The sequence below is a fragment of the Theropithecus gelada genome, chromosome 18 (genome assembly GCF_003255815.1).
Source record: "Theropithecus gelada isolate Dixy chromosome 18, Tgel_1.0, whole genome shotgun sequence".
Classification (NCBI taxonomy): domain Eukaryota; kingdom Metazoa; phylum Chordata; class Mammalia; order Primates; family Cercopithecidae; genus Theropithecus; species Theropithecus gelada.
This window is the reverse complement of record NC_037686.1, coordinates 23,023,973-23,037,264: the sequence shown is the minus strand read 5'-3', so window position 1 is coordinate 23,037,264 and position 13,292 is coordinate 23,023,973. Positions and strand designations below refer to the sequence as shown.

Here is a 13,292-nt window from a genome sequence, read left to right as displayed (position 1 = left end):
TTTATTGGCAGTTGTATCTGATATTATCAGTAGCAATAGTCATTTCAGACTAGCTGCAGATTCTATTTATCCATCTATGTTCTTATTTATTTATCATTTCCTTTAATAATCACTTTATTTAAAAACAGATATCCTATATAGAATGAACCTGGGAGGCGGAGTTTGCAGTGAGCCGGAATTGTGCCACTGCACTCCAGCCTGGGCAACAGAGCGAGACTCCGTCTCAAAAAACAACAACAACAACAACAAAAAAAACAAGAATATAATTGAATTGACTTTGAATTGACTTTTTATTCTTTAAGAAACTATAAAAGAATTTTAAAATAACACTAAACCTTATTCCTCTGTCCTTAGATAATAGGTCATGTACTGGAACACTTGCTGTGGACATTGAAGACATAAATGATAATCCACCAGAAATACTTCAAGAATATGTAGTCATTTGCAAACCAAAAATGGGTTATACCGACATTTTAGCTGTTGATCCTGATGAACCTGTCCATGGAGCTCCATTTTATTTCAGTTTGCCAAATACTTCTCCAGAAATCAGTAGACTGTGGAGCCTCACCAAAGTTAATGGTATTTAATAAAAAATAATGATTTATAAACTCTGAAATAACTGAGAATAACTGGAGGATAGATTGACTTGCTTACCTACACAAAGCATTAAGTAAAACTGAGTCCCATTAATATATTTTAGAAGGATAAACTAACCTTTTATAAATATTGTATGGGGGCTCTGTTATATATAAAATGAAAGAAGTTGTAATTTTTATGAAGGCAAAATTTACATTTACAACAAAGAAAAGCTTTGTTAAAAATGTTGGGCAGCTTATCATTAAGACAAACTGTGTGTGTATGTGTGTGTGTTTGTGTGTGTGTGTGTGTGTTTTTAAAAATAATACCGGTGGCTGGGCACGGTGACTCATGCCTCTAATCCCAGCACTTTGGGAGCCCTAGGTGGGTGGATGACTTGAGGTCAGGAGTTCAAGACCAGCCTGGCCAACATGGTGAAACCTCCTTTCTGTTAAAAATACATAAATTATCTGGGCGTGATGGTGGGCACCTGTAATCCAAGCTACCGGGGAGGCTGAGGCAGGAGAATCGCTTAAACCCAGTAGACCGAAGTTGCAGTGAGTTGAGAGATGGTGCCACTGCATTCTAGCCTGGGGCACAGAGGGAGATTGCATCTGCTCTCTTCTCACCAGTGAGGTGAGGAGAGAGCAGAAGATGTGTAGTTTAAATTGTATTGTAAGCTGACTCTGGAAGTGAGGAGCTCAGGTGTATAGACTAAGCACTCTAGGGTATCCTGGAAGTGAACTTGGCGGGATATGGGAAGGGATATGAGAAGGACTGTTGAGGGGCTGCTGCCTATTGTAGCAGTTTATGGGGGGTGTCATGTTCTGTACTTCATCCATACTTCACTCTGTTGTTACTGCCATGTTCTTTCATGCAACTGGGCTTTTGTGTGGATAGCCCTATCTACATAGAATACCTCTTTTTCCGATTCTTAGCTTGATATTTTTGAGCATGATATTTTTTTCACATATTTATGAACACCTACTATCTATTAAGCACTAGTCCAGATCCTGAGGATTTATATAGAGATGAACAAGACAGACACAATCCCAGCTGAGATGCTCCACCTCTGAAGTTTGTCTTGAATTGGAAGGAGTGGCACCATGACCCTTTGCTACCTGCATTGCAGTGCCTTTCCTGTTGTATTAACATCTGATTACCTCTCCCTTCCAATACATGAGTTTCCTAGAGCGTTTGCAATTCATCTTTGTACTTCCAGCACCTAGCCTAATGCTTAGTAGATACTAACTGCTTCATAAATGTTTGCTTGTTCAATAATTGATTAGTAATGTGCATAAAAGAAGAAACATACCAGAAGAATTAGTACATCCATGTCATTAGAGTTTAGAAGGTTTTAGTAAGAATGCCAAGAGGTTGGGTGGAAGAAAGGGTGGAATCTGGTGGTGAAGGGCCTTGTGTGCCAGGCTGAGAGGACTAACCTTGGTACAGTAGGCAACAGCAGTTATGCATTGGGAATGTGCAAGTAAGGCAATGCCATCCCAGGATTTACATCTTTTAAAGGTGACACTGGTGACAGGAGGACAATATGAAGGGAGCATAGGTGAGTGAAGGAAAATCAGAGGCAAATACACTACTGTAAATAAGACATTACTATGGCTCACTTGTTGTCTTGAGGGAGTGGAGGGATTTCAAGGATCTTACCTTAGATACAGTGTGGTATTGAGTGGTCCTAAGTAAACCCAAGTGGTAATTCATATTCCTCTAGGGAGCCTTCAGGTACGAGGTGCAGCCAAAATCTTTGAAATTCTTACAGCTACAGCAGAGCATTTAATTAAGGCTTAGAAATTCCAGATGACTTCCAGGGTGTGTTTTATGCTACTTTTTCATTTTACTTATTCTATTATAAAAACTCAAGGAGGTTGTAACTGCCATTGAAATTCTGTGGAGCTTTTGGTTAGTTGATAATATGGTCATTAAAATAATAGACCAAGACTATTGGGGAAAATTGACTATCACAGTTGGTAAAAGTGAATTATTATATAGACACTTCTGTTTTGTGTAAGTCTTATAAGTAGCCTGAGTGACATTAATTAGCTTCTGGTACTAAGATTACTTCCAGATACAAGGCGTTAATTGTAAACAATCTATTGTGCTTTGAAAAAATTACCTTATCCATATGAATAATGTGCAAATACTAGAAGGTCAGTGGATAAGAGAATGTGAACTTCAGAAACTATTTGTGTGTACCTGTAGATACATTGGTACTGGAGAAAAATGCTTGAAGCGTATGTTAACAGCCAACCTAACATTATTAGTTTGTATAGATAAACATTACTAGAACACTACTGGGCCACTCCAATGCCAAATTATTTCTTAAGGGCTCCTTTCTAAGGAATTACAAGGGACAACATATATAAGATAATATTAGAGTTTGAAAGGGTTGAAGATAGTCCTCCATTTTTATTTACTTTCATGTGGCAGGCAGTTCCTTGAGAATGATGCCTTCAAAAACAAGTGTGATGAAACAAATGCTAAATGATAAATGATCATTAAAAAATAAACTTCTTTTATTTTCTTTCAGACACAGCTGCCCGTCTTTCATATCAGAAAAATGCTGGATTTCAAGAATATACCATTCCTATTACTGTAAAAGACAGGGCCGGCCAAGCTGCAACAAAATTATTGAGAGTTAATCTATGTGAGTGTACTCATCCAGCTCAGTGTCGTGTGACTTCAAGGAGTGCAGGAGTAGTACTTGGAAAATGGGCAATCCTCGCAATACTACTGGGTATAGCACTGCTCTTTTGTAAGTATTTTCACTTTCTTGAACTTAAAATATATATAACAAATCTAGGTGCGGGAAAAGATCTTTAAAAAATAATCTTGTCCAAGCATCCGTCAGGTGTGAGTCTCTTTCCAAGTTCCTTTTGTGTTATTACCTGAGTTCTGTTTGAATATTTTCTGTGAAGGGAACATGATCCTTCTTGAGATAAAAGACTTTATGCTTAGACATAATTTTTGAAAATTCCTTAAATTTCACAAAATCTGACAAACAGATAGCCTTTATTTCTTGGTTCCAGTGCCATTCCTTTTAGGGCTAAATAGAATAATCTAAAATTTCTGCCTTAGGAAAGTCCACTAAAAACTACTTTCATTCCGTATCTTTTTTTTTTTTTTTTGAGACGGAGTCTCGCTCTGTGGCCCAGGCTGGAGTGCAGTGGCCGGATCTCAGCTCACTGCAAGCTCCGCCCCCCGGGTTTACGCCATTCTCCTGCCTCAGCCTCCCGAGTAGCTGGGACTACAGGCGCCCGCCACCTCGCCCGGCTAGTTTTTTTGTATTTTTTAGTAGAGACGGGGTTTCACTGTGTTAGACAGGATGGTGTCGATCTCCTGACCTCGTGATCCGCCCGTCTCGGCCTCCCAAAGTGCTGGGATTACAGGCTTCATTCCGTATCTTTTTACCATTCAGCCGCAGAGTTATGGGAGATGTTCTGTTCTCAGCCGTATCTCTTCTTGGGTATATCTTGCCAATTTTAAATTCTGTTAACCTCCTCCAGCCTAGATTAGCTTTGTTTTGTGGTAAGAGTAGAAGTTAAGCGCAAAAAACTCAGGAATCAGACTGCCTGGGTTTGTACCCCGGCTTCGTCGCTTGTAAGCCATGTGACCTGGGACAAATTACTTAAGTGTGCTTCAATTTTCTCATCTGTAAAAGGAATAATTGTAGTAGCCTACCATGTGGTGTAGCACTGAGTATTAAATAAGGTAATGCATGTGAAGTGCTTAGAACAGTACATAGTAAATTTCTAATGTGTTCATTATTTTTCATCAAGTCAAAAAATAAACATATCAAATACCTACTGTAGGCGGGAAACTTTTAGGTGCTTAGGAAAAATAGGGAAGGTCAAACAAACAAACGAACAAGCAAAAACAATCAATCTGTCTTGTGACAGTTAATGAATAAATTAAATGCTATGGAGGAAAAAAAGACAGGGAAATAATTAGGATCTGTAGTGCCATGGAGTGTGTTGGTGAGGGGGGTATTGGTGCCAGTGATTGCAATTTTCAATAGAGAGGTCAGGCCTGAGAAGATTATTTTTAATGATTTTTGGAAGAGGTGAAAGAGTTAGCCAGGTGGAATGCCTGGGGCAAGAACTTTCAGTCAGAGAGGGAAGTCAATGGAAAGACCCTAATTTGTGATTATGTCTGGAGAAACCAAGGAGTGGCAGGGAAACCAGTGTGGTAAGAGTGGACAAAGGGAAGAGGATTAGGAAATGGAGCCAGAAAGGTAGTGTGGGGCCACGTAGGATAGGCAAGAGTTGTCACACTTTTTCTGTAAAGGACCAGATAGTATATATGTCAAGCTTTGCAGGCCATGTGTTTTCCATTGTATCCAATCAAATCTGTCCCTGAAACAATAACATTGCTATAAAAATATATAAATTATGGGCATTACTGTGTTCCAATAGAACAATACATATGGACTATAAAATTTGAATTTCATGTAATTTTCACATTATAGACTCTTATTCTTCTGAATTTTTTCAACCATTTATAAATACAAAGTCTTAGCTCATAGGCCATGCAAAAATATGTAGTGGTCTGGGTTTGGGGATTTTGCCAATGCACTATAGGGTCTTTTAGACTGAAAGAATTGTTGTTATTATTCTTAGTTTAATTATCATGTATTTTCAATCTCCCACAATTATGATTTAGAATAAGAATTCTTAATAGGCAAGATGCAAAGTAGGTTCAATTAAGATAAATCTTTTCTAGGAAAGCAGTCTGTCTTTTTCATGTTTTTTTGTACACAATTCTCTTTTTACATTTTCATGTGGGGAAATTATTTTGGGGGGAATCAGTAAATTTTTTCAAAGTCTTTGTCTTAAATGTTGGTGATTTCTTTTCTTTATGTACTGTTTAACTCATAATTCTAAGTACTTTATTTTGATGGGCAGAATTCAAGCAATTAGAGAGATACAATAAAAAAATACAGATGATTGCTCCTGATTCTAAAATCTAAGCTAGCTGGTGACATGTTAACTTAGAACAGCCAAGATAATTCATGGGAAGCCATGCTTAGTGGCTTTATCTTCTACTTTGATCCTTAGGTCGTAAGAAATAAATGATGATGATTTTATTCTATGTATGCTAAAATAAGTTATTTTATTTTTATTTTTAAATTCAGCTGTATTGCTAACTTTAGTATGTGGAGTTTTGGGTGCAACTAAAGGCAAACGTTTTCCTGAAGATTTAGCACAGCAAAACTTAATTATATCAAACACAGAAGCACCTGGAGATGATAGAGTGGTAAGTAATTTTTAAATAAATACATATTTGTATCTCTGACAATTTATTTAATTCATCCTCATAAACTCATTTCAGAATGTAGGAGTTAATTTATATTTTTAATTGAATCAGATTTAGTAGGCATAAATATTGTCTGTCAATATGCAAATGTTTATATAGTGGTAATTTATTAAACTTCGTGATCCAGATGTATTGTTTTAGTTATCTTTTTTGCACTCTAGTGTTATAGTTTCAACTTGTTCTTTGATGGTGAGAATTTATTATAGCAATAATTTGTTTTGCCTGCACTCTACAATGTATATTTCCAGATATAATTTGTTCATGTAACTTGTTAACCATTTATAATGGGGAAAAAAGCTTGCTAAAAGTTCTCAAGTTAACTAGGAAAATATCAATGAGATACTTCTAAAAGAAAGGGAGAGGGGTTTGGAAGACTATTGCCACTCTTTCCTTATATATTTCTTAGGACTTCTGAGGTGCTTTTATGCTTCTTGTTTTGTGTGAAGTGTATATATATACACAAAAGTACTTACAAGGCATGTTCTCTCCTCAAAAATATGTCAACTTATTTATGAGAAATAGATCCCACTTTTATGGAAAAGCAAAATAGGAACATGACAATAAACCAATATGATAAAGCACTGTCAGCATTCAAAAATTCCTGTGATACCTAAGTGTACTCATGTGGTTTGGATCAACCAGAAAGGCTAGTGACAAGAGGTACAGCTTATTTGGTAACTTAAAGAATCAGAAGGGTTTGAAAGTGAAGAGATGGTGAGAATAGCTAAAGGAGAGGAAAACAGCATAACCTATAAGACTTTTACTTAATATTTGTTCTTTGCCATTTAATGTTAGAGCTGATTATATTGAGTGGCCACTTCACAATATTTACCTGTTCTGTGTTAGGAACACTTCTAAAAGGAGCTTGGAAATATTAATTTATACAAAAACATAAAATTTCTTCTTGAATCTATAAACTTGCTTTAATACAATGAGTAAAAGTGATCATTTTAGCTTTGGATCTGAATTTCATTTGAAGGCATGCACATGGGGTTAGGAGTTGGGTGAATAATCAGGGCTGGAAAAGTAAACTTGGAAATTATTGACATGGATAAGGAGTTGTTGATACCCTGTGAGAATGAACTTTGGGAAATGCGGCTGTAGGAGGACAGAAAGGAGCAGAGAATAGAAAATATGAAAGCTGGCTCTGTAGGTTCAGCATTGCTTTAGTTTGTTTTAAATTCCTCTTTTATCCACTTAGAAATATGATCTTTGAACTTGTGTTTATTACAACAAAACTGTACCATCAAGAAGATTTAATAATGAGGAGAGCTTTTTTCCTTTTTTGTAATTGAATTTTATTGTAACAGCAACCTAAGTAAAAAAATATAGGGTAGCACTGCCACCAAATGGCTACTTTTCAATTTTTTTTTTCTGGTATTTTTTTCTAAGGCAATATAAATATTACTTGTAGATATATTTCAGGTTCATTAAATCATCTGCACTTGAAAAATCTTTCAATTTAGTTAAAGACTGCATTTTAAGTAGAAAAATATTTAAATTGATAAGAAGGTGGCACAAAGGAACCTGAATGTAATGGAGGTTCTTGCCCTGAAAGTAATGTAACTGTTTGTAATGAAAACTGACATGTCAAGGTTACCACTGTAACTAAACTTCTGTCCTATAGCTCAGAGGGTTGGAGTGAAGTTCCAGTATTAAGCTAATGTTCAATGAAGACATTTTCATTTTAAAGCATTTCCTTGACTCTTTGTCATCCTCTAGTTCCCTCCAAATCTCTCTTTTTGTTTCAAACTGAACTTTTGGAAAGAAAAAACTATATTTGATTTCTCTATGATACTACTTCCTGCTTACCCAGCACTCCTTGGAAATTCTTTCGACAAAGATGATCAATGGCTGTTCTTTCACTTAAATCCAATGGACACTTATACTTTAATTGAACCCATTCTTACCTTGCTGTGATTTTTCTGTTGTTGTTAACATCATTGGCTGCTCCCACTCCTTATCATATTCTCTCTTCATGGCTTCAGAATCCTGCCTCTTTGGTTTTCTCTGTTGTCTCAGTGGCTACTCAGATCTGGCCTGTCACAGCTGTCTCTTACCCACCCCTTAACATGTGATTTTTCTTGTGGTTCTATCCTTAGCCCTTTTTTCTTTTCATTGACAATTTTCTCGGGATTGGTCTTCTATTCCCATGGCCTCAACTATCACTTATTTGGGAGTGACTCCCAGAGTTATATCTCCGGCTCAAAGCTCTCATCTGACTTCCAAATCCGCATATTCATATATTCATCTTGGACATCCCACATGTTTCTAAAGTTTACCGTATCTAAACTTTAGTTGCTCACTCTCCTCTTGCCCACAAGCACATCTTTCCTCCCTGTTTCAGTGAGTTGTACCATCTACCTATTTGCCTTCATGGAACACAAAAGAATAATTTCTGACTCTGTCCTTGATTGCCTCATCAATCTAGATACTTGTAGACTCTCTGTGGAGTCCACCTACTTCTTTCAATCATGACTGCTTCTACCTTGGCTTAGATCCTTATCATTTTCACCTGGAATATCAGATCAGATCAGATGCAGTGACCGCCATCTGACCTCCATGACACTAAATTTGTCTTATTTTTCTTCCACATTATTGCCGAGAATGATATTTTTGAAATGGGTTTCTCTCTGTAATGAGTTAAAATTCTTCACAGTCCCTATAATCCTCATAATAAAGTATTTTTTTTAGCATGGCATATAGATCTTTATATATTATGGCCTTTTATAAACCTCTCTAGCCTCCCCCCAACGCCAATCTTATGTGGTAGCTGTTCTCAACTGACTGAAGTTGGGGACCCCTGAAGGACATTGTTTGCCTTTTGCCTCCAGAACCTTCTGCAGTGGTTGCCTTGTTTGTCCCACTCCTCCTAGTCCCTAGTCTCTTAGCTCAGAGTTTTTCCAGTCTATTTCACTTACCCTGTTTGGATTTGAATTTTAATGCTCTACTTCTGTGCTCCTGTAACATTTTGTGCTCACCTACATAGTAGAGTAATCACATTCTTAAAGTATTTGTTTTTCTCTCTCCTTGGAATAAGAGCTTCTTGGAGCCATCAAGAGACTATGCCTATCTTTATATCCCTAGGGTTTTGCATTTGCTATGGGTGAAATTTGTCCCTAAAAGCTGATGTGTTGGAAACTTAATCCCCAATGCAACAGTGTTGAGAGGTGAGACCTTTAGCAGGTGATTAGATCATGAGGGCTCTGCTCTTACAAATGGATTACTGTCCTTATCATGGGAATGGGTTTATTATCATGAAAGCTTATTGTAAAACAAGTTCAGTCCCCTGTTGATCCTCTCTTTCTCTCTCCCTCTCCCTCTCACTCTTGCTCTTTTGCCTTTCCACATTCTGCCATGGGATGGGCCCTCGCCTAATGTGAACTCCTTGATCTTGGCCTTCCCAGACTTCATAACTGTAAGAAATAAACCTCTGTTCTTTAAAAATTACCCAGTCTCAGGTATTCTGTTATAGCGGCACAAAATGAATGAAGACAGCATCTGGGCACATAATCAGAAACTGATAAATGTCTGTTGAATGAATGAATGAATAAAAAGGTTGAATAAATGTCCTCTCTCCTTTGCCTTCTCATGACAACTTAGAATCCATTTCCTCTCAACATGAATTATTTTATTTTATTATTTCAGTGCTCTGCCAATGGATTTATGACCCAGACTGCCAACAACTCTAGCCAAGGTTTTTGTGGCACCGTGGGATCAGGAATGAAAAATGGAGGACAGGAAACCATTGAAATGATGAAAGGAGGAAACCAGACCTTGGAATCCTGCCGGGGGGCTGGGCACCATCACACCCTGGACTCCTGCAGGGGAGGACACACGGAGGTGGACAACTGCAGATACACGTACTCGGAGTGGCACAGTTTCACTCAGCCCCGTCTCGGTGAAGTGAGTTTCCTTAGGTGTTTTGACCCTAAAATTTAAACTTCTGAATGGAGAAGAGTAGAAAATTCAAATTAACATATATTTTCAGAAACTGCTTTTCCGTCTTTTTCTGTGGGCCCTCTCTTGCTTGCTCTGTTCATTTTTCTGTGCTCTTTGATTTTGTTACATTAATTTAAAAGAGATTTTATTTCACTTGTCATATTTCACTTAATTTATAAAATCCCATAAATATTGGAGGTTTTTAATATTCTTCACTAACATCTCACTTTTAGTTGTGTATTTACCTCATTAACCCTTTTGATATAGAAGAATGTGAAAGCAATTCTACTTCCTCACAATGACAAACTTTTCAAATGAAATCTGTATTTCTCTGTGAAAACACAAACATTTGAATGCAGTTTTAGCATAAAGATTAAATAGCATGATTTATATATTTTTTATTTTATTGCAAATTGACAAAATGTAACTGAATGTGTTTATGGGGCACAAAGTGATATGATTTATGTCTGCAATGTAGAATGACTAAATCACACTTAACATACACATCACCTCAAATACTTATTTTTTTGTGGTGAGAACATTTGAAATGTACTTTCTTTGCAATTTTGAAATATACAATATACTATTATTAACTATCATCACCATTGCAGGGCATGTTTTAAATATACAAAGCACCATGCAAATGTAAAGTGTTTTATTCTAAGGAAAGCAAGAATGTGAAAGAAAGAAGGAATTAAAATAAGGAATTCTCTGTTCATACCAAAATCCCCTATGAAGTGGAAGCTTTTTTCTTTCTTTTCTTTCTTTCTTTCTTTCCTTTTTTTTTTTTTTTAAAAAAAAGACAGGATCTTGATCTGTCGCTGAGGCTGGAGTTCAGTGGTGCAATCTCCGCTCACTGCAGCCTTGACTTCCTGGGCTCAGGTGATCCTCCTATGTCAGCCCCCTGAGTAGCTTGGACTACAGGTGTACACCACCACACCTGGCTAAATTTTGCATGTTTTGTGGAGAGGGGGTTTTGCCATGCTGCCCAGGTTGGTTTCCAATTCCCAGTCTCAAGTGATCTATCCACCTTGGCCTCCCAAAGTGCTGGGATTATAGGCATGAGCCACTGGGTCTGGCAAAATCCACTACGAAGCTTTTAAAATATACTGATGTCTGTGTTCTACTCTAAAAGATTCCTATTTAAGGAATTTGGGTTTTCTTGTTTGTTTTGTTTTTGTTTTACATTTCTGAGATGATTCAAATGTGCAGCTAGATAGAAAGCCACTGGATTAGACACTCTTCTGAACTAAATTTTTACCTCTTTTATCAGAGGATACCAGTGCCATTGCAGGACAAACAGTGGACCTTTCATCCTTGGATGGAATGCAAATGGGCGATACTCTGGTATAGGGCTGTAGGTTATGTATCCATAGCATTTTGGAGGGTCAAATTCAAGTGTTAATTCTTTTTCTACTTCTAGACAGTCAGTATTCATGTAAGATCAGGTTGAGACGGAGTGAGGCTTAAGACATAGTCTTAGGAGGGTTCCTCAATTGCACACCAGGTAATGGGAGGTAAGGCTAACAACGTCATGAAGAAAGAACGTAAGTCATGCCAATGAGCTCCACATAGGCAAGGAGTGGGCACCCAGGTGAGGAAAAGGAGGAGACATGGCAGTTGATGAGTTGGCAGACAGGCCAGTGGCAGACAGGGTAGATGTGGCTGAATGCCTGGCTTCTTTATTACAAAAGCCCCGTTTTTGCAATATGGGTTATGTTCATTCTTTTTAATTTCATTGAACTTTTTGGTGCATATATGTATTTTGCCATGTTTTGGGTATCTTGGAAACTTGATTCTGAAGTTAAACTGGTAAATCCTACCTACTTTATGACTGCATATAATAGTGATTCTAGTTAAAATGTATTTTACATTTAATATGTGCTGGGCATAATATGTGTATTATGCATTATTATTTTGTCATTAATTTCTAAAATAATCTCGTTAGGTGGTCACTGAGACTAAAGGATATTTGGTGACTTGTCCAAAATCATATAGCTAGTTGGTAAAGCTAGAGCTTTGACTCACAACCAAGATTGTTTGGCATCCAATCTCAAACTCCCAACCAGTATGACTATTATCTCTATTTTTTGGACTAACCTGACCTCTGTGTATAAAATTGAGAGATAAACGTTTAATGATAACTTGAATGTACTTAAATATAACACTTGTATACATAATTTTTTACTTATATGGATAATTAGAAATGTAAACTATACTGACTTTATGGTATGGTTGTAATATAGACCAATCATGTGCATTTTTTGTGTGTAGGAATCCATTAGAGGACACACTGGTTAAAAATTAAACATAAAAGGTAAATAAAAATAAATTTTATGTTCATATATTTAAGTTGTTTAAAACTATAATACAATTCATTTTTTTAAAAATTTTACAGAAATTGCATCGATGTAATCAGAATGAAGACCACATGCCATCCCAAGATTATGTCCTTACTTATAACTACGAGGGAAGAGGATCTCCAGCTGGTTCTGTGGGCTGCTGCAGTGAAAAACAGGAAGAAGACGGCCTTGACTTCTTAAATAATTTGGAACCCAAATTTATTACATTAGCAGAAGCATGCACAAAGAGATAATGTCACAGTGCTACAATTAGGTCTTTGCCAGACATTCTGGAGGTTTCCAAAAATAATATTGTAAAGTTCAATTTCAACATGTATGTATATGATGACTTTTTTTCCTCAATTTTGAATTATGCTACCCACCAATTTATATTTTTTAAGCAAGTTGTTGCTTATCTTTTCCAAAAAGTGAAAAATGCTAAAACAGACAACTAGTAAATCTCAAGCTGCAGCACTGGAATTAAGGAATTAAGCATCTGCTCTTTTTTTTTTTTTTTTTTTTTTTAACAGATATTTTAGTAATAAATATGTTGGATAAATATTAGTCCAAAAATAGCTAAGTTACGCTAATATCACATTATTATATATTCACTTTGAGTGATAGTTTAAAAAATAAACAAGAAATATTGAGTATTACTATGTGAAGAAAAATTTGGAAAAGAAACACTGAAGACTGAATTAACTTAAAAATGTTGCAGCTCATAAAGAATAGGGACTCATCCCTACTGCACTACCAAATTCATTTGACTTTGGAGGCAAAATTTGTTGAAGTGCCCCATGAAGTAGCAATTTTCCATAGGAATATAGTTGGAAAAAAATGTGTGTAGATATATTATTATTAATCAATGCAACATTTAAAATGAAATGAAAACAAAGAGGAAAATTGTAAAAACTTGAAATGAGGCTGGGGTATAGTTTGTCCTACAATAGAAAAAAGAGAGAGCTTCCTAGGCCTAGCTCTTAAATGCTGCATTATAACTGAGTCTGTCAGGAAATAGTTCCTGTCCAATTTGTGTAATTTGTTTAAAATTGTAAACAAATTAAATTTTTCTGGTTTCTGTGGAAAGGAAAGAGGGAACTC

At 36.5% G+C, this 13,292-nt stretch overlaps 1 protein-coding gene across 1 annotated transcript in view; it reads left to right on the top strand.

The window, feature by feature from the left end:
• The window catches only part of DSC3 (desmocollin 3), a 45,558-nt gene extending 32,532 nt beyond the window's left edge, over nucleotides 1–13,026 (top strand). The window contains exons 12-16 of the mRNA XM_025365134.1: nucleotides 355–579; nucleotides 3,122–3,346; nucleotides 5,726–5,847; nucleotides 9,556–9,813; nucleotides 12,248–13,026. Coding sequence (XP_025220919.1) covers nucleotides 355–579; nucleotides 3,122–3,346; nucleotides 5,726–5,847; nucleotides 9,556–9,813; nucleotides 12,248–12,445 — 1,028 coding nt within the window. The 3' untranslated portion in view covers nucleotides 12,446–13,026. The remainder of the gene's footprint in view (nucleotides 1–354; nucleotides 580–3,121; nucleotides 3,347–5,725; nucleotides 5,848–9,555; nucleotides 9,814–12,247) is intronic.
• Nucleotides 13,027–13,292: the final 266 nt, after the last annotated feature.